This window comes from Scyliorhinus canicula, chromosome 4, assembly GCF_902713615.1.
Source record: "Scyliorhinus canicula chromosome 4, sScyCan1.1, whole genome shotgun sequence".
Taxonomy (NCBI): Eukaryota; Metazoa; Chordata; class Chondrichthyes; order Carcharhiniformes; family Scyliorhinidae; genus Scyliorhinus; species Scyliorhinus canicula.
This window is the reverse complement of record NC_052149.1, coordinates 225,724,557-225,751,022: the sequence shown is the minus strand read 5'-3', so window position 1 is coordinate 225,751,022 and position 26,466 is coordinate 225,724,557. Positions and strand designations below refer to the sequence as shown.

General features: G+C 51.7%; 2 protein-coding genes across 3 annotated transcripts in view; one reads left to right on the top strand and one right to left on the bottom strand.

The window, feature by feature from the left end:
* larp1 (La ribonucleoprotein 1, translational regulator) overlaps positions 1-1,577 on the bottom strand; it is a 206,535-nt gene extending 204,958 nt beyond the window's left edge. Inside the window, exon 1 of the mRNA XM_038796170.1 lies at positions 1,488-1,577. The gene's annotated coding sequence lies outside the window, so the exon portion shown is untranslated. The remainder of the gene's footprint in view (positions 1-1,487) is intronic.
* LOC119965415 (15-hydroxyprostaglandin dehydrogenase [NAD(+)]-like) overlaps positions 1,526-26,466 on the top strand; it is an 83,723-nt gene continuing 58,782 nt past the window's right edge. Inside the window, exons 1-4 of one of the 2 annotated variants that reach the window (XM_038796172.1) lie at positions 1,526-1,685; positions 15,048-15,161; positions 18,012-18,135; positions 18,645-18,751. In XM_038796172.1, the coding sequence (XP_038652100.1) occupies positions 15,069-15,161; positions 18,012-18,135; positions 18,645-18,751 (324 nt within the window). In that variant the 5' untranslated portion in view covers positions 1,526-1,685; positions 15,048-15,068. Of the gene's footprint in view, positions 1,686-4,237; positions 4,437-15,047; positions 15,162-18,011; positions 18,136-18,644; positions 18,752-26,466 lie in introns of those variants that run through there. The other variant, XM_038796174.1, reaches the window with a different exon arrangement.

The following is a 26,466-nucleotide window of genomic DNA, read 5'->3' as shown; positions in this document are numbered from 1 at the left end:
CTTCATTAATAATAATAATAATAATAATAATAATAATTGCTTATTGTCACAAGTAGGCTTCAATGGAGTTGCTGTGCAAAGCCCATTGTCGCCACATTCCAGCGCCTGTTCAGGGAATTGAACCCACGCTGCTGGTCTTGTTCTGCATTAAAAGCCAGCTGTTTAGCCCACTGTGCTAAACCAGCCCCATTAAAGGTTATTTGTGAATCAGTTGGGTTCTTCCAACAATTTACGAGGTTCATTATCACCATATTAACATTAGCTTTTTATTCCAAATCAATTTAATATACTGAATTTCCCAGCTGCTCTGTTAGGATTTGAACTCACACCTCTGGATCATTAGTTCAGGCTTTTTTGATTACTAGTTCAGCTTCACTATGCGACGGTAACAATGTAAAAACACGTTCGCTGGGATCTGTATGGGATCTCAGCTTTTCACCATATTTCTCAATGATTTGAAAGAAGGAATAGAGAGTTCTGTGTCCAAGTTTGCAGATGACACCAAGTTAGGGAACATGGTGCAGGCGAGAGCAGTGATTTATAATGGGACATTGACAGACAAAATCAGTCTGCAAAACTATGGCAGATGGAGTTTGGTGTTGGAAAGCATGAATCAAAGAAAATAAATTGGAATAATTTATTGGTGTGAGACTGGGAAAGTAAGGAACAAAGAGATTTAAGAGTACGTGTGCACACATCACAAAAAAGCTAGAGGACAAGTACAAAAATAGTAAGCAAAATCATAAATGAAAAATTGTCCTTTTCCTCAAGGGAGCTGGAGTCCAAAGAGAAGGAACAAAGAACAAAGAAACCTACAGCACAGGAACAGGCCCTTCGGCCTTCCAAGCCTGTGCCGACCATGCTGGCTGTCTAAACTAAAATCTTCTACACTTCCGGGGTCTGTGTCCCTCTATTCCCATCCTATTCATGTATTTGTCAAGATGCCCCTTAAACGTCACTATCGTCCCTGCTTCCACCACCTCCTCCGGCAGCGAGTTCCAGGAACCCACTACCGTCTGCGTAAAAAACGTGCCTCGTACATCTCCTCTAAACTTTACCCCTTGCACCTTAAACCTATGCCCCCTAGTAATTGACCCCTCTACCCTGGGGAAAAAATCTCTGACTATCCACTCTGTCTATGCCCCTTATAATTTTGTAGACCCCTATCAGGTCCCCCTCAACCTCTGTGGTCCCAGTGAGAACTGGAAATGACACTTTAGCTGGACCAGAGTGTTGGGTGGCTCCAATCTAGAGGAACTGCAGTTCTGGTCAGACAGGATTTGTTGGGCTCAGAGTGGATGCCATCCGTTTTCACTGGGGCTAAAATATTTAAAGTCTGAGCACAGGTGCATACAGTGGGGTGGCACTTGCCTGGGGTCGAGGGTATTTTGCTCCCAGGACCATGGCCAGGCAACAAAATCACTGGACAGAAGTCGGTCAAACACAATAGCGATTTCAATACCTGCTCCATCCCTGGTTACTGTTACCTCTGAGGATCGGTTGCCCAGTCTGATAACCCCCGTTGCTCTGAAGGACCCGTTTTCTCAGTTGAACAGCTGGAATGCGGTAGATTTCACAGAGGAAATGTTCAAGTGGGCAGTGATCAGGAAGTTGATTTGAGTTGAAGGAGGGGCTTTGCTCAACATTGGAGCGTCACAGATTTGCAGAAAGCTGAAGCAAGCGCTGTAAGTAAACTTTCGCGGTGGCGTTAATTTCTTACATAATTTAGGACTGTTGCGCTTCAGGAAATTTGGAGAAATGTTTGTCAAAGTTTCACATTTGCTCGTGTTAGATCTCCTCTATCAATCAAGGGCCGGAAAGCTATTGCTTTCAACTAGCCTGAGTTCGAGGAGAAAGCAGTCTGCAGGATTATCGTGTAGAAAGAGAAAACCTATTGGTAAATCTCTAACCACAGTTTAATTATCTCCTGTGACTACCTCACTCCTTAGGCGGAAGCTTCAAAAATATTACTCCATATAATATTACACCATATAAAACCATAAGGTGATGTATTTACCTTGATGAACTGCCCAGCAGTGCCTGGAATGTGAAGCCCAATGTGGACAGAAACAGTAAGAAGTCTTACAGCACCAGGTTAAATTACAACAGGTTTGTTTTCAATCACTAGCTTTCGGACCACTGCTCCTTCCTCAGGTGAGGACTTTAACCTGGTGCTGTCAGACTTCTTACTGTGCCCACCCTAGTCCAATGCCGGCATCTCCACATCATGGCAGTGGCAGTGAAGATGGTTCCCAGCTCAAACTGTCAATATCTGAAGATCAGAGTCAACTGCAATCCTTCATCCCAGGAACTGACTCCACCCCCAGACGCCAACACCCAGTTCCTGATCCCAATTCCCATTTGGAATGTACTTAAGGGATTGAGAGTATCTCACTGAGCAGAGCCCAGAGTATCTCGCTGAGCAGGGCCCAGAGTATCTCGCTGAGCAGGGCCCAGAGTATCTCACTGAGCAGAGCCCGGAATATCTCACTGAGCAGAGCCCAGAGTATCTCGCTGAGCAGAGCCCAGAGTATCTCGCTGAGCAGAGCCCAGAGTATCTCGCTGAGCAGAGCCCAGAGTATCTCGCTGAGCAGAGCCCAGAATATCTCACTGAGCAGAGCCCAGAGTATCTCGCTGAGCAGAGCCCAGAGTATCTCGCTGAGCAGAGCCCAGAGTATCTCGCTGAGCAGGGCCCAGAGTATCTCACTGAGCAGGGCCCAGAGTATCTCACTGAGCAGAGCCCAGAGTATCTCGCTCAGCAGAGCCCAGAGTATCTCGCTGAGCAGAGCCCAGGAGTAACTCACTTGGAGCGACCAGGAGTAACACACTGGCATCGACCGGCAGTAACTCACTGGCAGCGACCATGAGTAACTCACTGGCAGCGACCATGAGTAACTCACTGGCAGCGACCAGGAGTAACTCACTGGCAGCGACCAGGAGTAACTCACTGACAGCGACCAGGAGTAACTCACTGGGAGAGACCAGGAGTAACTCACTGGCAGTGACCAGGAGTAACTCACTGACAGCGACCAGGAGTAACTCACTGCGGGAGACCAGGAGTAACTCACTAGGAGAGACCGGGAGTAACTCACTCACAGCGACCAGGAGTAACTCACTGGCTTCGACCAGGAGTAACTCACTGGCAGCGACCAGGAGTAACTCGCTGGGAGAGACCAGGAGTAACTCACTGGCAGCGACCTGGAGTAACTCACTGGCAGCGACCGGGAGTAACTCACTGGCAGCGACCTGGAGTAACTCACTGGCAGCGACCGGGAGTAACTCACTGGCAGCGACCGGGAGTAACTCACTGGCAGCGACTGGGAGTAACTCACTGGCAGCGACCGGGAGTAACTCACTGGCAGCGACCAGGAGTAACTCACTGGCAGCGACCGGGAGTAATTCACTGGCAGCGACCGGGAGTAATTCACTGGCAGCGACCGGGAGTAACTCACTGGCAGCGACCGGGAGTAACTCACTGGGAGCGACGGGGAGTAACTCACTGACAGCGACCAGGAGTAACTCACTGACATCGACCGGGAGTAACTCACTGGGAGCGATGGGGAGTAACTCACTGACAGCGACCAGGAGTAACTCACTGACAGCGACCAGGAGTAACTCACTGACAGCGACCGGGAGTAACTCACTGGCAGCGACCGGGAGTAACTCACTGGCAGCGACCAGGAGTAACTCGCTGGCAGCAACCGGGAGTAACTCACTGGGAGGGACCAGGAGTAACTCACTGGCAGCGATCATGAGTAACTCACTGGCAGCGACCGGGAGTAACTCACTGGCAGCGACCGGTAGTAACTCACTGGCAGCGACCGGGAGTAACTCACTGGGAGCAATGGGGAGTAACTCACTGACAGCGACCAGGAGTAACTCACTGAGAGCGACCAGGAGTAACTCACTGAGAGCGACCAGGAGTAACTCACTGGCACCGACTGGGAGTATTTGATGGGTGGGGGGGAGAGGGATCATTTGGGAATTTCTCACTCAGAGGCATCAGAAGTGTTTGATGGGAGTGATCAGAGGGTTAATTAACAGCAGGTTGTTCACTCCCAACCTGGAGAATCTGGTTAAACCACAGGTGCAATCTCCAACTAATTTATTTATTTTATTCTTTCACGAGCTGTGGGCGTTGCTGGCTAAAACGGCATTTATTGCCCATCCCTAATTTTTCTCTTGAGAACGTGGTGATGAGCTGCATTCTTGGACTGCTGCAGTCCCTGTGTTGTCGGTACACCTACCATGCTGCCAGGGAGGAGTTCCAAGAGTTTGATCCAGTGACAGTGAAGGAACGGCAACACCGTTTCAAATCAGGATGGTGTGTGGCTTGGAGGGGAATTTTCAGGTGTTGAGGTTCCCATATGTCGGCTGCCCTTGTCTTTCGAGCTGGCAGAAGTCACCGTGTGGAAGGTGCTGTCAAAGGAAGCTTGGTGAGTTGCTTTGAATACTTGAGGTGGAGCAAGAAAGTTTCAATTTATTTAGCTTGAGGAGGACTGAAGGCAATTCATTGCGCACAGCTCATGGCAGCCTGATATCCAGTAGATATTTAGTGAAGGTTGTCAGGGAGACAAAGAGGGACATTATGGGCGAATCCAGCGATGCCAGATTCGGGAAACTCGATTTGGGTGGAGAATCGCTCCTGAGGCGAGATTGTGGCAGGTGCTGGGTGGCCGATGGAATGCCATGCTCTGCTGCTTCCACCATGGTGTGAATGCACTCTACTCTGAATGTACAGTAAACGGTGTTGCCATATCATTAATGGACCTGACCCGGTATTCACCGGGGTTCCGTGATGCTCCGCCTCTACCAGGAGAAATTGCCGACGGCGAGGTTCACTTGTGGTTTTAAAAATCGGGAAATGGGCACCGCGGCTGCTGAGGGAGAGAGAGAGAGGAGGTAGGACATACTCCCAGAAGCATGAGCGTGGGCTGCCAGTCCTGCCGTTGGCATGGCTGGCTGGGGATTGGCATCTGCCAAGGCCAGGGGGGATTGGGAGTACCGGGTGGTGACTAGGAGGTGTCATGGGGTTGGGGTGGCTCCCCCAGGACCGGGGTGTCCAGGCATGGACCATCACTGCGCGGCCTGCAAGGCAACTACTTGTTACACAACCCACTGACCGCCCACTGTGGCCCATAGTTCCACAGAGTGACATTGGCCGTATGGGTGTCCCCACCCCAGCCATCCCCAACCCTTCCATCTACCCCACCCCCACAACTGGACACCACCCGCCGGCAGGGCATCACGCATCACACCCAAGGGCAGTGCCCTTGGTAGCCGCTACAGAAGGGCGTTGGACAGGGGCCACAGAGGGTACCACTGGCATGGGTGGTGCCAGCCACAGGTACCGCTGCTGGCAGGGACGGGTACAGGGTCAGAGGCCCCTGCAGTGCTGGGCACCGATGGGGCCCGGGGTGTCGTGCGGAGGGCAGAGTGCCGGGAAAACGGACAGGGGTGGGTGTGGGCATGGGGGAGGAGGGGGACATGCGGGCCGGGGCTGCGGTGCAGGCCGGGGCCACTGTGTAGCCCGGTGGACCTGGTTGGGCACAGGGCCAGCATGTCTGCCTTTTACCCCCTGCAGACAATGGACTTCAGAATCCAACCAGGAATGGTGACCTTCATCCCGGCAACTGCAGCCCTGGGGGATGCACTGAGGCTGGGCCAGCGGGAGCTACCTGAGGACTGTCCTGCCCCAGAGGAAGAGGATTTAGCCGGTGAGGACAGAGAGAGACGGCCGCCCAACAGGTCAAGAAGGAGGCGCTGCATCAGGCCTTGTGTATGCCGACAGCGCTGGACCTGCTGGAACACGCATGTTGTTGAAGACTCCAGCTGAGCAGTGGGACCGTACGGCACATCTGCCGGATCATGGCACACCTGGAACCATGGGGATATGGTGGAGACACCCACTCCAGCTGGCCATCAAGGTGATGGTCATCCTGACCCTTTACGTCACATGGTCCTTCCATGCGCCGAGTAGGGAACATGTCTGGGATCTCGCACGTTGTCATAGAAGCTTTGTACTCCCACTTGGCACAATATTTCAAATTCAGTGTGGACTGAGCCAACCAGGATACCCGGGCAGCGGGATTCTTTGCCATCGGAGTGATCAATGGGATGCATGCCCCCCCTACGTGCACTGGCCCAGGACAGGGCGATCTTCACAAACCAAAAGAGGTTCCACTCAATGAACATGCAGCTGGTGCGTGGCCGTAAAGCGGCAAATCATGAACCATCTGCACCCGATACCCGGGCAGCGTGCACGCGCCTTCAGCCCGGCTCGATGGTTCCTGATGCCTTCCAGGTGCACCCCCGGAGTGGGGTTGGCTCTTGGACAGCAGGGGCTATCCTCTGGTCGTGGCTGATGCCAATTATCCGGAGACCACAGACTGACGCGGAGACCCGCTACAACAGTGCCCATGCCACGACCAGCAGCATGATCGAGCGGTGCTTCGGCATTATGAAGATGCGGTTCAGGTGCCTGGACTGCTCTGGAGGGGCCCTCCAGTATAGCGCGAGGAGCGTCTTCCACATCGTGGTGGCCTCCTGCGTCCTCCATAAAATCAGGCAGCAGAGGGGCGACGTGCTGGAGGAGGAGGATGAACGCCAGGCCTCAACTGATGAAGAGGATGCAGAGGGCGGCCATGATGTGCAGGATATGGGGCCCGGGCTGGCACAGGAGGCCACACAAGATGTGCACCAGGGTCACTGCACATGGAATACTCCAATCACCTCCATATTCATCGACTAGGGGACCTGGCCGATGGCATGGAAGCCAATCACCCTTCCCCGACTTACATTCCCCCCCTCCCCTCCCTGCAACCCCCCTCTGTGATTCCTACCTGTAGATGCAGCTCGTGGGTCGGCAGTAACAATGGGTCTGGTCCACGGGATGGAGGATGATGACGACCCGCTCTGCGATGTGCTCTGGTGCTCCACATCGTTTGACAATTCTGGTTCCTGTCCACAATAGCACTTTCCACCATCCACCTGGGTGATCCCTGCATGCAAGCTGGTCATTCCATCACATGATCCCACCAAACCCTTGGGCTGCGGTGATGGGAACAGGGCTTGTGGGGGGAGGCGGGGTTGGGTGAGGGGGAGGGGCAGAGTATCGGGCGATATGCGGGCTACAACCTGGGGGCCCCAGCCTATGACCACCCCCACCCCAAGATGGCTACCTTGCAGGCCTTACGGGCTCTAACCCTAAGTGCAGAAGGGCCCCCAGGTGGTCCATCAGAAGTGGAGGCGGCCTGCAGCGAATCCCACCCTATGATCTGGGTCCCCTATAGCAGCCGTCCTCTGGAGAAACTGGGCCTGAGTGGGCCAGGCTATCGCTCGGGTGTCCCAAGTGCTGTTGTGCCACCCTGTTTTGCCCACTGCCCATCGGATGCACCAGGGACAGGAGTGGGGGGGGTGGGCGAGTCTGAGGCACTGCGGTGCTCCATCACCTCCCCTGCGGAGTCCTTGCCCCCACCACCACCTCCTCCATCAGGGTGTCTGATGACCCCAGGCTATCCCGTGGAATGGGCATGCAACCGGAGCGAACTCCTGTGGCTCCCCACCACCTGGTGCCACTTGTCCTGGTCTCGTTCCGATAAGGGTCTCTTATGCTCACAGCCATAGAGCACAGGGACTGTGCCATCTCCCTCTGGGACTGTGCCACATCATTCAGTCACTGTGCCATCTCCCTCTGGGACTGTGCCACATCATTCAGTCACTGTGCCATCTCCCTCTGGGACTGTGCCACATCATTCAGTGACTGAGCCACCTCCCTCTGGGACTGTGCCACATCATTCAGTCACTGTGCCATCTCCCTCTGGGACTGTGCCACATCATTCAGTCACTGTGCCATCTCCCTCTGGGACTGTGCCACATCATTCAGTCACTGTGCCATCTCCCTCTGGGACTGTGCCACATCATTCAGTCACTGTACCATCTCCCTCTGGGACTGTGCCACATCATTCAGTCACTGTGCCATCTCCCTCTGGGACTGTGCCACATCATTCAGTCACTGTGCCATCTCCCTCTGGGACTGTGCCACATCATTCAGTCACTGTACCATCTCCCTCTGGGACTGTGCCACATCATTCAGTCACTGTGCCATCTCCCTCTGGGACTGTGCCACATCATTCAGTCACTGTGCCATCTCCCTCTGGGACTGTGCCACATCATTCAGTCACTGTACCATCTCCCTCTGGGACTGTGCCACATCATTCAGTCACTGTGCCATCTCCCTCTGGGACTGTGCCACATCATTCAGTCACTGTGCCATCTCCCTCTGGGACTGTGCCACATCATTCAGTCACTGTACCATCTCCCTCTGGGACTGTGCCACATCATTCAGTGACTGTGCCATCTCCCTCTGGGACTGTGCCACATCATTCAGTCACTGTGCCATCTCCCTCTGGGACTGTGCCACATCATTCAGTCACTGTGCCATCTCCCTCTGGGACTGTGCCACATCATTCAGTCACTGTGCCATCTCCCTCTGGGACTGTGCCACATCATTCAGTCACTGTGCCATCTCCCTCTGGGACTGTGCCACATCATTCAGTCACTGTGCCATCTCCCTCTGGGACTGTGCCACATCATTCAGTCACTGTGCCATCTCCCTCTGGGACTGTGCCACATCATTCAGTCACTGTGCCATCTCCCTCTGGGACTGTGCCACATCATTCAGTGACTGTGCCATCTCCCTCTGGGACTGTGCCACATCATTCAGTCACTGTGCCATCTCCCTCTGGGACTGTGCCACATCATTCAGTGACTGAGCCAACTCCCTCTGGGATTGGCTAAGGCCAGTCAGTGCCCGGGCAATGCCGTTGCCGCCCACAGCCATGACCTATTGTGACTGGGCCAAGCTCTGGAGCGTCGCTGCAATGTGCAGGTGGCCCTGGTACATAGCTGCCTGTGACAGGTCAGCCCTGTTCTGTGCCTCGGACACCCCCCACACAGAGTGCCCCAGGCCTTGGACACCTGGCCGATATCCGATACCTTCACCCCCAAGGCCTCCACCGCAGACGGCAACCGTTCAATGTTCGCCTTGGTGGCGCGCATTGTCGACATCACCTACTGCCCCTTCAGGCGGTTGGACTCCTCCAACTGCACCTGCAGGCGCTGGATAGTTACTGACTACCCCTCATCTAGTCCCTGGCTCTGTATCTGCAATTCCATTACAGAAGCCTGAAACCCGACTGGACCGCAGCTGGGATCGGGCCATCCTCCGCCTGCTCGGGAATTCCTACCTCCTCCTGATATACTGTAGTACGTGTGTGGTGCTCACCAGATAGTGGCCCAGGAGCTTCTTCACTAACATTCCCAACCGAGGTCAGTGTTTCTGGGGTGGTGGAGGATGTTGGAGACAGCTGTGATGGACTGGTGCTGGATCCGTGGTGTCTCAGGCTGGCATTTGGGAGGTCTTCTTGCCATCCATCATCTCCTCGTCATTGAAATCTGATTGGGGTCAAGGGTGGGGGACACCAAAAGGCCCACCTCGTCGTATGATGATCCTGAAGGCACAAGACATGCTGCATGACTGGGTCACAGGATGGGGTCGTGGGTGGTAGTGAAGCGGTGGCGTGGGAGTGAGGGTTGGAGAGGGACGGTGGCGTGGGGGTGGTGTAGGGGTCGTGTGAGGGCCATGCCACACTTGCCATGGGAAAGCCCAACACAGCTGGGTCTCGCTTGGTCACCCGAGGTCGACCTCTGCCTCAGCGACTGCCCTCTCTCCGGGCCCGCCAACCAGACCCAGTAGCCGCCGCTCCGCTGCGCTGAGGGGCAGCAGATCCGGCGGTCCTCTCCGTCTTCTGCTCTCACGGTGGTTGTGCGCTGTCTCCTGGGGATGAGGGGGACAGGCAATGCACAGTGTGAGACATTCAGACGTGGGCAACGCAGGGTTAGGAGGCTGGTAGCCGTCGTGGCCAGGTCACCCAGCCACAGTGACCTATATGGGCGCTGGCATGTGATGCAGGGTGTGGAGTGCAGTGACATCATGGTTGTGTTGTAGTTCACCGACTGACCACGAGGAGTCTCGTAAGTACATAAGTGAATGTTAGAGTCGGGTGACCTCAGACTTGACTCGGGAATTGTAGTGAGATTATTTGCGCATGTTCACGCTGTTATTCATCTGTTCTTTTGTGCATATTTGACCCACAGTTAATGTTCGTAAATTGTTTATAGCTTTAGCTACAAGTGTTATTGTAATAATTTGGGCAGCACGGTAGCATTGTGGATAGCACAACTGCTTCACAGCTCCAGGGTCCCAGGTTCAATTCCGGATTGGGTCACTGTCTGTGCGGAGTCTGCACATCCTCCCCGTGTGTGCGTGGGTTTCCTCCGGGTGCTCCGGTTTCCTCCCACAGTCCAAAGATGTGCAGGTTAGGTGGATTGGCCATGATAAATTGCCCTTAGTGTCCAAAATTGCCCTTAGTGTTGGGTGGGGTTACTGGGTTATGGGGATAGGGTGGCGGTGTTGACTTTGGGTAGGGCGCTCTTTCCAGGAGCCGATGCAGACTCGATGGGCCGAATGGCCTCCTTCTGCACTGCAAATTCTATAAATCAGGCCATCTGATAAGAACATTACAGTGAGTGAGCACACTACCGGCGGGTGGGAGGATAATGGGAAGTTTGGTACAGGAGTTGGTACCAGGGGCACAGTGCTGGTTACACACCCAGGCCGCCCTGAGGAGGCCGTGTAGCCATTTTCGGCACTGTTGACCGGTCTTTGCAGTGGGGCCCACATCGCTCACAGCCACCTGCACCCAGGCCCGGTGTGCGGCAGTGGGTGGCAGCCTACTTCCCACCCTAGGAACAGGTTGGTCCGCCTCTCCTCCATGGCGTCCAGCAGAGTCTCCAGCTCGATGTCTGCAAACCGGGGTGCCGCCCTCTGAGCTGCTACCTTGTTGGCCGGGATGAGTGTGTGTGGGGAGTGGAGTGCTAATATGCGGCTGCAGCTTGTCAGCCTCTCGAGTGGCAATCCCAAGCCCGGCGAATCGGACACTGTTTTTCATTGGAATTGATTGTGTTCCATGTGGTGCCGGTGCTGGCCCATTAACGGACCCTGAACTGCACCGGGACCAACGTCAATTTAGTTGTCATAGAAGCCCACCAATTCAGTCTCAGCATCAACACTTAGGGCGTGATCTTTCAGAAGCGAGCACGTTTAGCCGTGTGTTTCCCAGCACTCTGACTGCCGAGAAACACGTGGCTATTCAATGATACTCGTGTTGAATTAAGGGGTCTAAATGAGTAATGCGCGGTCGAGACCGCACGTAGCCCTGTTTTTTACAACGGTGGCTCCGCTCGCCGAACTCCCTGTTGTAGCAAGAGATCGGGACACCATTTTTAAATGGCACCCGATCTCAGAGGCCCAGCAAAAAAATCCCCGACCTCCCCTGAACACAGGACGGTACGCCCCCCCCCCCCCCATCCCAATTGCGAAAGTGCAAACAAATGACAGCTTGGCAGTGCCAAGGCTGGCACCCAGGTGGCACTGCCAGGGTGCAAGGCTGGCACTGCCAGGGCACACAGGTGGCACTGCCAGGGTGCAAGGCTGGCACTGCCAGGGCAACCAGGTGGCACTGCCAGGGTGCAAGGCTGGCACTGCCAGAGCACCCAGGTTGCACTGCCAGGGCACCCAGGTGGCACTGCCAGGGTGCAAGGCTGGCACTAGCAATGCCAAGGCACCACCCTGCCCAAAGGGCATGCAGCTGGGGGCTGCCCATCCCCTTGGAGACACCCACATTTGTGGGAGCAGTACCAAAAAGCACTCGCCCAAGGTCCTCGAGGTGAAGGGATTGAATCCCAAAGCCTCAGGTACCTTGGGACTCTGCACATTAGCGTAAGGTTGACCGCCCCGCTCTAATATGTAGATTTGCTAAAATGTGATCCCGCCCATTGAGGGCTGGATTCTCCTGGCACATCTCATGAGGTTGCACTGAATATTGCTGGGCGTTGGGTAGAGCCTGGGAGTGGGTCCTCATGGCTTTTACCGGCCATGCTCCACCGCGGCGAGCTGCTTTTCTGGCGCAGTGTGGCCGGAAGATCGCGCCCTTAGTTTCTGAAACGGAGAATCCCGCTGTATGTGTTGCTGAGGCTGGATCTGGTCCCACTGCCTCTGTAATTCTTACATTTTAATGTCAACATCGGACGTTGCATCACTTCTAACCAAACATGCTTTCACAACTGAGAAAACAATGGGGAAAATGAGCTTCCAATGTTCCAACACTGCCAGCAGAGAGAAACTGCCTCAGAAAGGAAACATTGAGTGACACTGGTCTCTATCCCACAGATTGCTGCCCGAGAGGGAGCTGGGAATGGTTGGGTGAGGAGGAATAGGGAATTACTGGATCAGAAAGGGTGAGGAGGACCGGTCTTAGGGAAGATGAGGATTAGGCCTGATGATGTCTTCAAAATTATAAAAAGGGACTTCGAGGTGACTTTTCCACTTGTGGGAGAGTCCATAACTTGGTAAATCTAAGACCGTCATTAATGATCCAATGGGGGATTCAGGAGAAACATCCTTACTGGAGGGCAATGAGAATGTGGAACTCGCTGCCGCTGGGTGGAGCTGAGGTAAGTAACATAGATACAATTAAGGGGAATCTAGGTAAACACGTAGAGAGAAAGGAATTGAAGAATACTCTTGAGAGGGTAGAAAACGGGCAATGGGTGCGGACTTGTGTGGAGCACACCAGCCCCTTGTCATAATATACATCCATGTATATAATGGAGTGCAGACAGGCAGTGATTGACACACAGGATGACCAGTGAGCACACAGAACACAGCAGCCAATCACCAAACAGGACACGGCCACTATAAAGCCAGAGGGCACCAGTTTTCCCGCCCTCTCGGGATCCAGCCTCTGAGACAGTCAGAGCTCGTGAGCTAGCCAGTGCAAACACCATGTGGTAGCTAGTTAGTCTGGTCAGGCTAGCCTCAGGTCTCCAGTCAAGTCAGCATAGTGTCAACCCACAGTTGAACATGTAACGTAGTTACATGTTAAATAAAATCGTGTTGCATTTCATCAAGTGTTGGAAGTCTGTCTCTCGCTACATTGCATCAAATGCAGTCCACGTAGACCTAGCCTACCCAACACATCACCCCTGGACTGTTTCTGTATTGAAAGATTCTATGAAATACATTTGTCACACCTCTCAAACACCTCAGAATCCTTCACATGTAATGATTCTTGTTTGAGCCAGGGATTACAGCCAAGGTACAAGGAATCTCAGTGCTCACTTAGACTATTGCCATGAATGTTCTGTCCGATCAGGCAGAAAGGTACTTGGAGTAATGTATTCTTTTATCGTCCTTGAGATGTTAGTGCCATTCGCAAGGCAGGCACTTAATACCCATCCCTAGTTATTCTTGAGAAGGTGGTGGTGGGATGCCTTCTTGTACTATTGAAGGTACTTACACAAGTACCATGTTGTCAGGAAGGGAATCCAGAACCTTGAAGCAGAAGAAGGTGACTCAGCTTGTCCCGTTCTTACCAACTCTCCGCAAAATCAACTCCGCCCGTCCCACTTACCTGCCCTTTTGCTGTAGAACTGCAAATATTTCCTGCTCCGATTATTACCCAGTGCACTTTTGTAGCAGCCAGGTTTGACTCACCTTCCACCACGCTCTCAGACAATTTGGGATCATAGACACTCACTGAGTGAAAACCCTTTTCCTCATGTTGCCTTTGGTTCTTCTGCTAATCAATTGGAAAAATAAAATAAAATGTTTCACTTCACATTGCCCTGTATTAGTGTGCCTGCGTGGATTTCCTCCGGGTGCTCCGGTTTTCTCCCACAAGTCCCGAAAGACGTGCTGTTAGGTGAATTAGACATTCTGAATTCTCCCTCTGTTTACCCGAACAGGCGCTGGAATGTGGTGACGAGGGGATTTTCACAGTAACTTCATTTTTTTTTTGGAAAAATATTTTATTGAGGCCTTTATATTTTATATTTTAACACAATGGACAGAAACACAGCCCCAAACCAGCCAACATGGCTTTACATAACCAGCAACCCAATAGAATTCCCCACCGACCTTGCCCAACTCCCCCTTCCTTTTTACCCCCCACACCTCCCCCCTCCCCACACACTTCTGACAGCTTAATTTTTTTCCACAGAAGTCGATAAACGGCTGGCACCTCCGAGCAAACCCTTCCACCGAGCCCCTCAATGCCAACTTTATTTTCTTGAGCCTGAGAAATCCCGCCTGGCCACTCACCCACACTCCGACTTGAGGGAGGTCCGAGTCCCTCCATTCTAACCAGATCCGTCTCTGGGCTACCAGGGAGGCAAAGGCCAAGACATTGGCCTCTCTCGCCCCCTGAACTCCGGGGTCTTCTGACGCACCTCTGGACTCAGGACCATCCTCACTTTCAGAACCTCCAACATAACATCGGCAAACCCCTGCCGAATCCTCCAGAGCATGTGGACATGATTCGCGGCCCCATCCGCGCACATTGCCTGCACCTATCCTCCACCCCCTCAAACAACCTACTCATCCAGGCCACAATCATATGTGCCTGTGGACCACCTTAAACTGAATAAGGCAAAGCCTAACGCATGACAAGGATGCATTAACTCTCCTCAGGGCCTCCTCCCACAGACCAGCCTCCAACTCCCTAACCAATCATCCTCCCACTTACGCTTCACTACCCCTATCGGGGCTCCCTCCCAGTCCACCAGCTCCTTATAAATTTGCGACACCTTCCCCTCCACTTCCCCCGTTTTTGACACCAGCTTGTCCTGTAGCCCCTGGGGTGGCAGGTGGGGAAAGGTTGATACCTGCCTCCGCACAGAGTCCCTCACCTGCAAATAACGGAACCCATTCCTACCGGGCAGCTCAAATTCCTCCTCCAACCCTTCCAAACACGGAAAGCCTCCGCCGATGAACACATCCCCAAGCCGCCCAATCCCCGTCCACTGCCACCCCAAAACCTCCCATCCAGCACACCTCCCCCCCCCCCCCCCCCCCCCCCCTCATTGCAGTGTTAATGTAAGCCTACTTGTGACACTAATAATGATTATTCTTATTATTATCATAGGACTGAGCACTCAACGTCACAATGTCACTGGCAGGGAAAGTTGCATTAATAACTGGAGCAGCTCAAGGACTCGGCAAAGCTTTTGCAGAAATACTGCTGAAAAATGGAGCAAAGGTAATATGAGGATTTATTTTCCGTTTGTTAAATACCCCGTGGAATAAATGAGATGTGTTACTGAACTGATTGCCTTTGCAGGACACTCTGTGTGCGACTATTCTCTGTGGGTGAGACTGTCCTCTGCAGTTATAATTGGGGAATCACTCCTCATTCACATGATCACATTTGACTTCTGAATATCAAGCATTGGGTGAATGGATCTCCTTTGCTCAGTTTGCTCACCCTTCTTCTGAAGTTGCTGTTTTGGCTGGCTATGGTGCATCAATGCACCATAGGGCAGCATGGTAGCATTGTGGATAGCACAATTGCTTCACAGCTCCAGGGTCCCAGGTTCGATTCCGGCTGGGTCACTGTCTGTGCGGAGTCTGCACATCCTCCCCGTGTGTGCGTGGGTTTCCTCCGGGTGCTCCGGTTTCCTCCCACAGTTCAAAGATGTGCAGGTTCGGTGGATTGGCCATGATAAATTGCCCTTAGTGTCCAAAATTGCCCTTAGTGTTGGGTGGGGTTACTGGGCTATGGGGATAAGGTGGAGGTGTTGACCTTGGGTAGGGTGCTCTTTCCAAGAGCTGGTGCAGACTCGATGGGCCGAATGGCCTCCTTCTGCACTGTAAATTCTATGAATGCTGTGCCATATCCCCTCAAAGCATCTTGCCCTTGTGTGAACTGGAGTGTGAGGGCATTTATTAAAGACATCCTGAAGGAAAATCATCACTCAGACAGCAAGGCCTTCCCATTCAGAGTCATATTTGATTCTTCTTTCAGGAACCCATCTACTCTTAACTTTAGAGAACAGAGTTTTTTTAAAAAATCATTCATGGGCTGTGAGCATTGTTGGCAGTGACAGCATTTATTGTCCATTCCTAATTGCCCATGAGATGGCGCTGGTGAGCTACTTTTTTGATTCCTTGCAGTCTATCTTGTGCAGGCACACCAACTGTTAGGAAGGGAGTTAGTGAAGAAACTGCGATATAGTTCAAAGTTAGGGCAGTGTGTGGATCGGAGGGGATCTTGCAGGTGGTGGTTTCCCATGTGCCTTGTCTTTCTTGGCATTAGAGATGGAGGGTTTGGGCTGTGCCGTTGAATAAGATGATTATGTTACGCTGTTGTGAGGCAGCTCTCTCAATTTTGGCACAAGTCCCCAGATGTTAGTAAGGGTCGACTGGGCTGGGTATGCATGGACTTGGCTGCTGACAGATAGAGCAAAAAGTTTTCTTCTTTTTGTACTGAATCGTGAGCAGTTTTGTACAACTGAGTGGCTTGTCAGGCCATCTGAGGCAGAAGTGTGTGTCTGGAGTCACAGGTAAGTCAGACCAGGTGAGGTCGGTGGGCTTCCTTTCCTAAAGGACATTAGGGAACCAGTTGGGTTTTGTGACGATGGTTTCATGAGACTTTTAATTCCAGATGTTTTAGTGAGTTTAAATTCCACCATTTGTTGGGGTAGGATTTAGTCCAGAGACAATACCATTGCGACACCGTCTCCCATGGTGGGGTTAGGTGGGGTTCCTGGGTTTCAGGGATAGGGTGGAGACATGGGCTTAAGTCGGGTGCTCTTTACAAGGGCCGGTGCAGATTTGATGGGCTGAATGGCCTCCTTCTGCACTGTAAATTCTATGATTCTATGGAAATAGATGAAAGTTTGCCTTAGTGCATCACTAAGTGCGGTAAGAGAATTGGAATGGAAATGTAAGATAATCTGTAACAAAACATAATGTAAACCTGTGTCTGCGTGGGTTTCCTCCGGGTGCTCCGGTTTCCTCCCACAAGTCCCGAAAGACGTGCTTGTTAGGTGAATTGGACATTCTGAATTATCCCTCCGTGTACACAAACAAGCGCCGGAGTGTGGCGACGAGGGGATTTTCACAGTAACTTCATTGCAGTGTTAATGTAAGCCTACTTGTGACAAAGATTATTATTATTATGAATTATCTAACGGGGACCACAGAAAAAGACTTTCACGCAGAGAGTGGTGAGAATGTTGAAATTTTACTCCATGGGTTATTGAAGAGAATGGCATCAATATATTTAAGGGGATGCTACGGGCGGCACGATGGTGCAGTGGTTAGCACTGCTGCATATGGCGCTGAGGATCAGGGTTCGATCCCGGCTCCGGGTCACTGTCCGCGTCGGCCTCTCCCCACAACCCAAAGATGTGCAGGTTAGGTGGATTGGCCACGATAAATTGGCCCTTAATTGGAAAAAAAAATTGGGTAATCTAAATTTATTTTAAAAAATATTTAAGGGGATCCTAGACAAGCAAATGAGAGGTAAAGGAAACATAGTTGAATTTCAGTATTGCTGACATTAAATGAGGTGTGCTGTTGAACCTTTTGCTTTGCACTGATCAGGATTGATTTGCAGGTGTACCCAGATCGCAAAGGGAGGAACAATTTACACTGCATAAGAGGGTGCTGATTGGTTGGCAAGTAGATTCTCATTGGCAGTGCCTCCCAGCACTCGCTTCCCATGCAGGATAAATTGCTCCTTTTTACATTTGGTACTCTTGCGCATCTGCCTCGAGCAGCACAAGATGAACAGTTTCGACAGTGTGGCTCTTTCCAGCAGTAGAAAATGATATACTGATTGGGGTGAGATAGAAATGGGTGGGAGGAAGCTCATTTGGATCACAAGCACTAGCATCGGCCTGAAGGGCCAAATTGCACTGTATATGGGATGTAACTCTATGTAGCTAACCCCGTAACACATTGATTAACCATTAACAATCCCCGTAACACCACTAACTATTAACTGACACTAGAACACCATTGAAAAATTAACCAGTAACTAACCCCATTTGAATAATTCTTTATCTGACTTAAAAGTTAACAGGATCTTTATTGCCTCTTTCAGGTCAGCCTTTTAGATATTAACAGTGCAGTTGGCCTTGAGACAAAGTCTGCATTTGATAAGATCTATGGTGCTCAGCAAACCATGTTCATCTCTTGTGATGTGACGTCTGACAACCAACTGAAAGGTATGGGCAGAATTCACCATTAAGCCCCATTGTTTCCATGAAATCTAAAGGGTCCCAGCAATAAAGTGCATCAGGAAGACACGGACAAGGTTACTGGTGATTGTAAACCACCACCCCACCTTCCCATCCAATGGAACAGATGTAGTGAGGGCATTTTGAGTTCCCGAGAATTTTCCACTCCACCAAGGAACAGATCTCTTCCTGTAACTTCCAATTATAAATTGCTCTTGTCAGCAGGTGGGAGCGCTGTTCACCTGAAACTGCATGGCCCTTTAAATATGCAGATTGGGTTGCAATTGGGCTATATAACCAGGGAGGACGCATGGGCTGTATTCATTTTCCACAACCTCACAACCACAACTCTTGTTGGGTTTGTCTTGTCTTTCTCACAAACCAAATTCTTCCTTGCCACCCTCAACTCGGCCAAGGCCCAAGACCCCAGCAACAGGCCTGTCAGAAAGTCTGGGCTCTGATAGACTTGGGTATTAAGTTACCTCTTTTCCCGGCAGATGCATTCAAGGAAACAGCTGAAAACTTCAAGCAGTTGGACATTGTTTGCAACAATGCTGGCATAGGTGATGAAATGAACTGGCAGAGATGTGTAGATATAAACTTGGTAAGTACGGACTTCTGTACTCTGTGCCTAGACGAACAAGTGCACTAGGGCTATGCCCTTTCACTTGTACTTTGTGATTCCACTCATGCCTGAAGTAGCCTGAAGTTTACATCGGTGCCTGTAACCTGAAGTTTACATCTGTACTCTGCCTGTAACCTGAAGTTTACATCTGTACTCTGCCTGTAACCTGAAGTTTACATCTGTACTCTGCCTGTAACCTGAAGTTTACATCGGTGCCTGTAACCTGAAGTTTACATCTGTACTCTGCCTGTAACCTGAAGTTTACATCTGTACTCTGCCTGTAACCTGAAGTTTACATCTGTACTCTGGGTCTGTAACCTGAAGCTTACATCTGTACTCTGCCTGTAACCTGAAGTTTACATCTGTACTCTGCCTGTAACCTGAAGTTTACATCTGTACTCTGGGTCTGTAACCTGAAGCTTACATCTGTACTCTGCCTGTAACCTGAAGTTTACATCTGTACTCTGGGTCTTTAACCTGAAGTTTACATCTGTACTCTGCCTGTAACCTGAAGTTTACATCTGTACTCTGCCTGAAACCTGAAGTTTACATCTGTACTCTGCCTGTAACCTGAAGTTTACATCCGTACTCTGCCTGTAACCTGAAGTTTACATCTGTACTCTGGGTCTTTAACCTGAAGTTTACATCTGTACTCTGCCTGAAACCTGAAGTTTACATCTGTACTCTGCCTGTAACCTGAAGTTTACATCTGTACTCTGCCTGTAACCTGAAGTTTACATCTGTACTCTGCCTGTAACCTGAAGTTTACATCTGTACTCTGGGTCTGTAACCTGAAGCTTACATCTGTACTCTGCCTGTAACCTGAAGTTTACATCTGTACTCTGCCTGTAACCTGAAGTTTACATCTGTACTCTGGGTCTGTAACCTGAAGCTTACATCTGTACTCTGCCTGTAACCTGAAGTTTACATCTGTACTCTGGGTCTTTAACCTGAAGTTTACATCTGTACTCTGCCTGTAACCTGAAGTTTACATCTGTACTCTGCCTGTAACCTGAAGTTTACATCTGTACTCTGCCTGTAACCTGAAGTTTACATCTGTACTCTGCCTGTAACCTGAAGTTTACATCTGTACTCTGCCTGTAACCTGAAGTTTACATCTGTACTCTGCCTAAAACCTGAAGTTTACATCTGTACTCTGCCTAAAACCTGAAGTTTACATCTGTACTCTGCCTGTAACCTGAAGTTTACATCTGTACTCTGCCTAAAACCTGAAGTTTACATCTGTACTCTGCCTGTAACCTGAAGTTTACATCTGTACTCTGCCTGTAACCTGAAGTTTACATCTGTACTCTGGGTCTTTAACCTGAAGTTTACATCTGTACTCTGCCTGTAACCTGAAGTTTACATCTGTACTCTGCCTGTAGCCTGAAGTTTACATTTGTACTCTGCCTAAAACCTGAAGTTTACATCTGTGCTCTGCCTGTAGCCTGAAGTTTACATTTGTACTCTGCCTGTAACCTGAAGTTTACATTGGTGTCTGTAACCTGAAGTTTACATCTGTACTCTGGGTCTGTAACCTGAAGCTTACATCTGTACTCTGTCTGTAACCTGAGGTTTACAGCTTTATCTTACAGAGAGGTTTGTTTTGTCCTTCATATGACTACCTGTACGTACATTGTGCTGCCCTCTGGATCCTCGTTGCTGGCCTCGAACAGGTTTTGGAACAGGCCGACGAACTGCCTCCAAGTATCCAGGAAGCTTTCCTCTGACCCTCGGATGGCGTACTCAATTTTCTCCAGGTGGAGAAATTCCGAGAGTTCAGCAAGCTAGTCTGCAGCTTTCGGTGATGCTGCCGATCGCCAGCCGAGCAGGATTCTCCGGCGTTCGATTAGGGAAGCAAAAGCATGGGCGTTAGCCCCCTTCCCCATGTATAGCTCTGACTGCTGCGATACCCTGAAGATTGCCACTATTGGGCATGGCTTCACCCTCACCCCCACAACCTTGGACATTGCCTCGGAGAAGGCTGTCCAGAACCCAGCAAGCTTGGGACAATCCCAGAACATGTGGGTGTGGTTGCCCGGCCCCTCTGGCACCGCTCACATTTGTCCTCCACCTCTGGGAAGAACCTGCTCATTCGGGTTCTGGTCCGGTGCGCTCTGTGCACCACTTTGAGCTGCATTAGGCTTATCTTTGCACAGTAGCACCCTGCTCAGTGCTTAGCTCCAGAGTCCCCATCCTAACTCTGTCCCCAGTTCATCCTTCCATTTTTGTCTGGTCCTGTCCAGTGGTGTTCGGGTTCTGTCCAGTAGCTGTCCATATATTTTCCCACATAGCCCCCCTTTCTTGCTGCTCGTGCCTATCAGGTCCTCTAGTAATGTGGTTTCTGTGGCCCCCGGGGTACCCTACTGTCTCTTTACGGAGGAAGTGCTTTATTTGGAGGTGTCTCAATTCCTGTCCTCTTGCTAGTTTCCACTTCCTCGTCAGTTCGTCCAGTTTCGCCAGTCTGCGCCCTATGTAGAAGTCCCCGACTGTCAGTGTGCCCCCGTCCCGCCTCCATCTTTTGAAGGTGGTATCCAGCATGGCTGGGGGGAATCTGTGATTGCCGCAGATGGGGGCCATAAGGGACATTTTGGTTATCCCGAAGTGCTGTCTCAACTGGGTTCACGTTCTCAGCGTGGCCTCTGGGCTCGTTGTGTACCTTGTTGAGGAGGATGGGAGTGCTGCTGTGGCCAGGGCCCGGAGGGTTGTTCCTTTACAGGATGCCTCCTCTATTTGTACCCAATCTGTGTCGTGTTCTTGTACCCATCCCCTCACTTTTTCTGCCGTTGCTGCCCAGTGGTAGTATTGTAGGTTCGGTAGAGCCAGGCCCCCTCTGATTTTCCCTCTTTGCAGTGTCGGTTTGGGAATTCTCGGGTTCTTGACCCCCCGCCCACATAAACGCCATGATTAAGCTGTCTATCTTTTGGAAAAAGGCCTTGGGGATGAAGATCGGGATGGATCTAAACAGGAAGAGGAATCTTGGCAGTACGTTCATCTCGATCGTCTGCACTCTTCCCGCCAGGGAGAGTGGGAGTGAGCCCCCACCTTTGAAGGTCTTTTCTTACTTCCTCCACCAGGTTGGTCAGGTTCCACTTGTGGATCTGTGTCCAGTCTCTGGCTATCTGATCCACAGGTAACGGAATCTGTTCTGGGCTGTTTGAACGGGAGCTACTTCAGCTCTGTCACTCCCCCTTTTGCGTTCACTGGGAATGTCTTGATTTTGCCCAGGTTAAGTTTGTAGCCTGAGAAGGTTCCAAACACTTTCAGTATTTGCAGTATTGCCTTCAGTCCCTTCTGTGGCTTTGAGACATAGAGGAGCAGGTCATCTGCATAGAGTGTGACTCTGTGCTCTCTGTCTCCGCTCCGGATTCCCTTCCAGCTTTTTGCGTCCCGCAGGACTATCGCCAGGGGTTCGATTGCTAGCGTAAACAAGAGTGGGGACAGGGGGCAGCCCTGTCTTGTTCCTCTCTGTAGCTGGACGTATTCAGAGCTGGTGACGTTAGGTCGGACACTCGCTTTGGGAGCGTTGTACAGGAGTCTCACCCTAGCCCAAGCTGTTCCAGTACCTCGAGGAGGTAGCTCCATTCGACTCTGTCAAAGGCCTTTTCTGCATCCAGGGAGACGATCACCTCTGGTCTCTCCGGTGGGGGGGGGGGGGGGGGGGGGTGGCTGGGAGGGGGGGGGGGTGGCTGGGAGGGGGTCATTATCAGATCCAGCAACCGCCTGATGTGAGCTGTGAGCTGCCTATGCTTGACAAAGCCTGTTTGGTCCTCTTTGACCACCTCTGGTACGCAGCCCTCCAGCCTTTTGGCCAGGACCTTTTGCGAGTATTTTCGCATCCACGTTTAGTAGTGAAATGGGTCTGTATGATCCATATTCCGTCAGGTCTTTAGCTTTTTTGTGTATTAGTGAGGTTGTGGCCTTTGCGAGCGTTGGGGGGCAGGGTGCCCCCCCTGCCAGTGAGTCCGCGAACATGTCCCATAGGTGTGGGGCCAGGACTGGTGCAAATGTTTTGTAGAAGTCCGCCGGGAACCCGTCGGGTCCCGGTGCCTTCCCCGCCTCCATGGAGCTGATGTTCTCCATGATTTCTCCCAGGTCTATTGGTGCTTCCAGCTCTCCCTGTCTTCCCCCACCACTGGTAATTCCAGTCCATGTAGGAACTGTCTCCTTGCTGCATCCCCGTCGGGGGGCTCAGAGGTTTACAGTCTCCGGTAGAAGGTCTCGAATGCCCGATTGACCTCCTTTGGCTCTGTTACCAGTCTGCCTTTGCTATCCTTAACCTGTGCTATTTCCCTCGTGGCTGCCTGCTTTCTCAGCTGTTGAGCCAATAGGCGGCTAGCTTTGTCTCCGTGTTCATAGAAGGTCCCCCGTGTTTGGCGGAGTTGGTGCACTGCTTTCCTAGTGGATAGCAGGTTAAAGTCCATTTGCAGTTTCTTCCTGTCCGCCAGCAGCTCTACTGTTGGGGCCTCGGAGTATTTTCTGTCGACCTCCAGAATGGTGTCCACTCGCTGTTGCCTGGCCACCCTCTCTTCCCTATCTCTGCTTGCCTTGTAGGCTATGATCTCTCCTCTGATCACGGCCTTCAGTGCCTCCCAGGGGTGGAGGGAGAGTGAGACCTCTCCGTTTTGGTTGTTACTAACGTAATCACTTCTGGCCTGCGATATTTTTTGGCAGAAAGTCTTGTCGGCCAGGAGGTCCGTGTCCAGCCTCCATGTGGGGCGCTGGGCCTGGCCTGTCTCCAACCTCACATCCAAATAATGTGGAGCGTGGTCGGAGATAACAAACGCGGAGTAGTCCATTCCCGTGATCCCTGGAAGCACCGGTTTCCCGACTGCAAAGAAGTCGATACGGGTATATACCTTGTGCACCTGCGAAAAGAACGAGAATTCCTTTTCTCCCGGGTGCAGGAACTTCCATGGGTCCACCACCTCCATCTGTTCCATGAAGGCTCCTAGCTCCCTAGCCATGCCAGACGTTTTCCCCATCCTGGAGTTTGATCAGTCGGGCAGTGGGTCCAGCACGCGGTTAAAGCCGCTCCCCCATAATCAGTCGGTGTATGTCAAGGTCGAGGATTTCCGCCATGGTCTTCTTTATGAATTCTGAGTCATCCCAGTTGGGAGCGTACACATTTACCAGTACGGGAGGTGCCCCTTCCAGGACACTGATGACCCTGGCGTACCTTCCCCCTGGGTCCATAACTGTCTTGGTTCCCGTAAACATTGTCCTTTTGCTAATTAATATTGCAATGAGTGGTACGTACGTCCCATTGCATGAGTGGTACGTCTGTCCCACCTAGCCCTTCCTTACCAGCAGTTGGTCCTTCTCCCTCAGGTGCATCTCTTGTAGGTAGATTATGTCGGCTTTTAGGCTTCTGAGGTGGGTGAACATTCTGGATCTTTTCACTGGGCCGTTGAGTCCCCTTACATTCCAGGTAACATTTCTGGTGGGGGGTTTCTGACTCCCCCCAGTCCTGCAGGATCACCCATACTTACCTGGTGGACGCGCCCCTGCACTCCGGGGTTTCCCTTTGCTAGGGGGCCGTCTAAAATGGCCAGGGTCACCGCTCTCACCATGGAGTCGGGACCCAGCGCTCAGGGGTTTCCCTTTGTACAGGGGGCACCCAATGTAGCCACCAGCCACACGGGTGCGCCCCGCGCTCCAGGGTCTCCCTCCGCCCTGACGCCCCCTCAAATGACTGTTTGTGGCCCCCTCTTGGTTCCTCGCCCTGCTCCCTGCCCGCCAAGGCCTATATCTGTACTGCTTCACTATTGCACCCTTCTCTTTGCTTCTCTTTTGTTCTGCGTTCTCCCCCCTGACTCCTCTCCCCACTCCCCCCCCCTCCAGCCCCTGTCCCTTTGTCCCCCCCACCCTGTGTTCTCCCCACCCCCTTCTGTTCCCCCCCCTCCTTGTGCCAGGCGCTCCCCCTCCCCTGAGAGGGGCGCCACGGCCCTCCTTCCTTCCTGCCCTCCCATGCTGGCCCTCCTCGCTAGTACGGTGGCCCTTTTCCCAGTTCTGGCCCTGTTTAACCTTTCTCCTACTGGCCCTTGTCTCGCCCTCCTGTTTGCCTTCCTCACTCTCATTTCCCTCACTCCACTCGCCCCCCCCACCCCCCACCCCCTCCATTGCATTGAGGGAGGAGACAAGCTCTGAAACAAGACAGCACAGTCCCGCAGAAGGCATAACACATGTGCATAGTTCATGAGTCCAGTCTGTCCTCCGCTCTTTGTTCTTGTTTTCCCTTCCTTTTCCGTCCCCATGTCTTTCATTGTGGCTGCTTGTCCTCCTCCCTCAGCTTGTTCACTCATCAGTCGCTGCTGTGGTGTTAAAATACCCCCTCAAATGTTATCCAGAGTTTGGCTGGGAATAACATCCCAAATTTTACCTTGCTTTTGTGCAGTGTTGACTTTGCCTTGTTGAATTCAGCCCTTTTTATGGCCAGGTCCGCCCCAATGTCCTGATACACCCTTATGGTCTTCCCTTCCCACGTGCTCTGTTTCGGTTGCCGGGTGATGTACCATCGATTGCACGCGAGGCGAGTGATTTACCAAAGTCTGGCTTTAATTAACTAGAACACAGCTCTGCGATCGTCTACAGTGGAAAGGGACGATCGTCAGGCGTCTGAGCATTTATACCTCGTTAATAGAGGCGTGGTTAACTCAGCCTCTCGGCCAATCGGTCGAGAGGCACATGACCGACCAGGGCCAATGGTAAGCCGACGTTCTGGCCCAATGGCAGACGAGTATGCAGATCATATCACCACACCGGGCCCACTTTAGGATTCTCTCCCGGTCTTGGAACTGGAGCAGCTTCGCAATAATTGCTCTGGGTTGGTCCCCGGCTTTGGACTTGGGTCGGAGCGACCTGTGCGCCCTGTCTATTTCCGGTGGGTTTGGGAATACCTCCTTTCCCACTAGCTTGCCCATCATTTGGGTGATGTAGCCTGTTGGGTCTCTGCCCTCTATCCCCTCTGGCAGACCCACTATTTTAATGTTCTGCTGTCTGGACCTATTTTCCTGGTCCTCCACTTTCCCTCTTGGATTAGATTTGTTTATTGGATTGGATTTGTTTATTGGATTGGATTTGTTTATTGGATTGGATTTGTTTATTGTCACGTGTACCGAGGTACAGTGAAAAGTATTTTTCTGCAAGCAGCTCAACAGATCATTAAGTATATGGAAGAAAAGGGAATTAAACAGAATTCAAGAAAATCCATGAGAATACATAATAGGGCAACACAAGATATACAATGTAACTACATAAGCATTGGCATCGGTTGAAGCATACAGGGTGTATTGTTAATGAGGTCAGTCAATAAGAGGGTCATTTAGGAGTCTGGTGACAGTGGGGAAGAAGCTGTTTTTGAGTCTGTTCGTGCGTGTTCTCAGACTTCTGAATCTCCTGCCCGATGGAAGAAGTTGGAAAAGTGAGTAAGCCGGGTGGGAGGGATCCTTGATTATGCTGCCCGCTTTCCCCCGGCAGTGGGAGGTGTGGATGGAGTCCATGGATAGGAGGCAGGTTTGTGTGATGGACTGGGCGGTATTCACGACTCTCTGAAGTTCCTTGCGGTCCTGGGCCGAGCAGTTGCCATACCAGGCTGTGATGCAGCCCGATAGGATGCTTTCTATAGTACATCTGTAAAAGTTGGTAAGGGTTAATGTGGACATGCCGAATTTCCTTAGTTTCCTCAGGAAGTA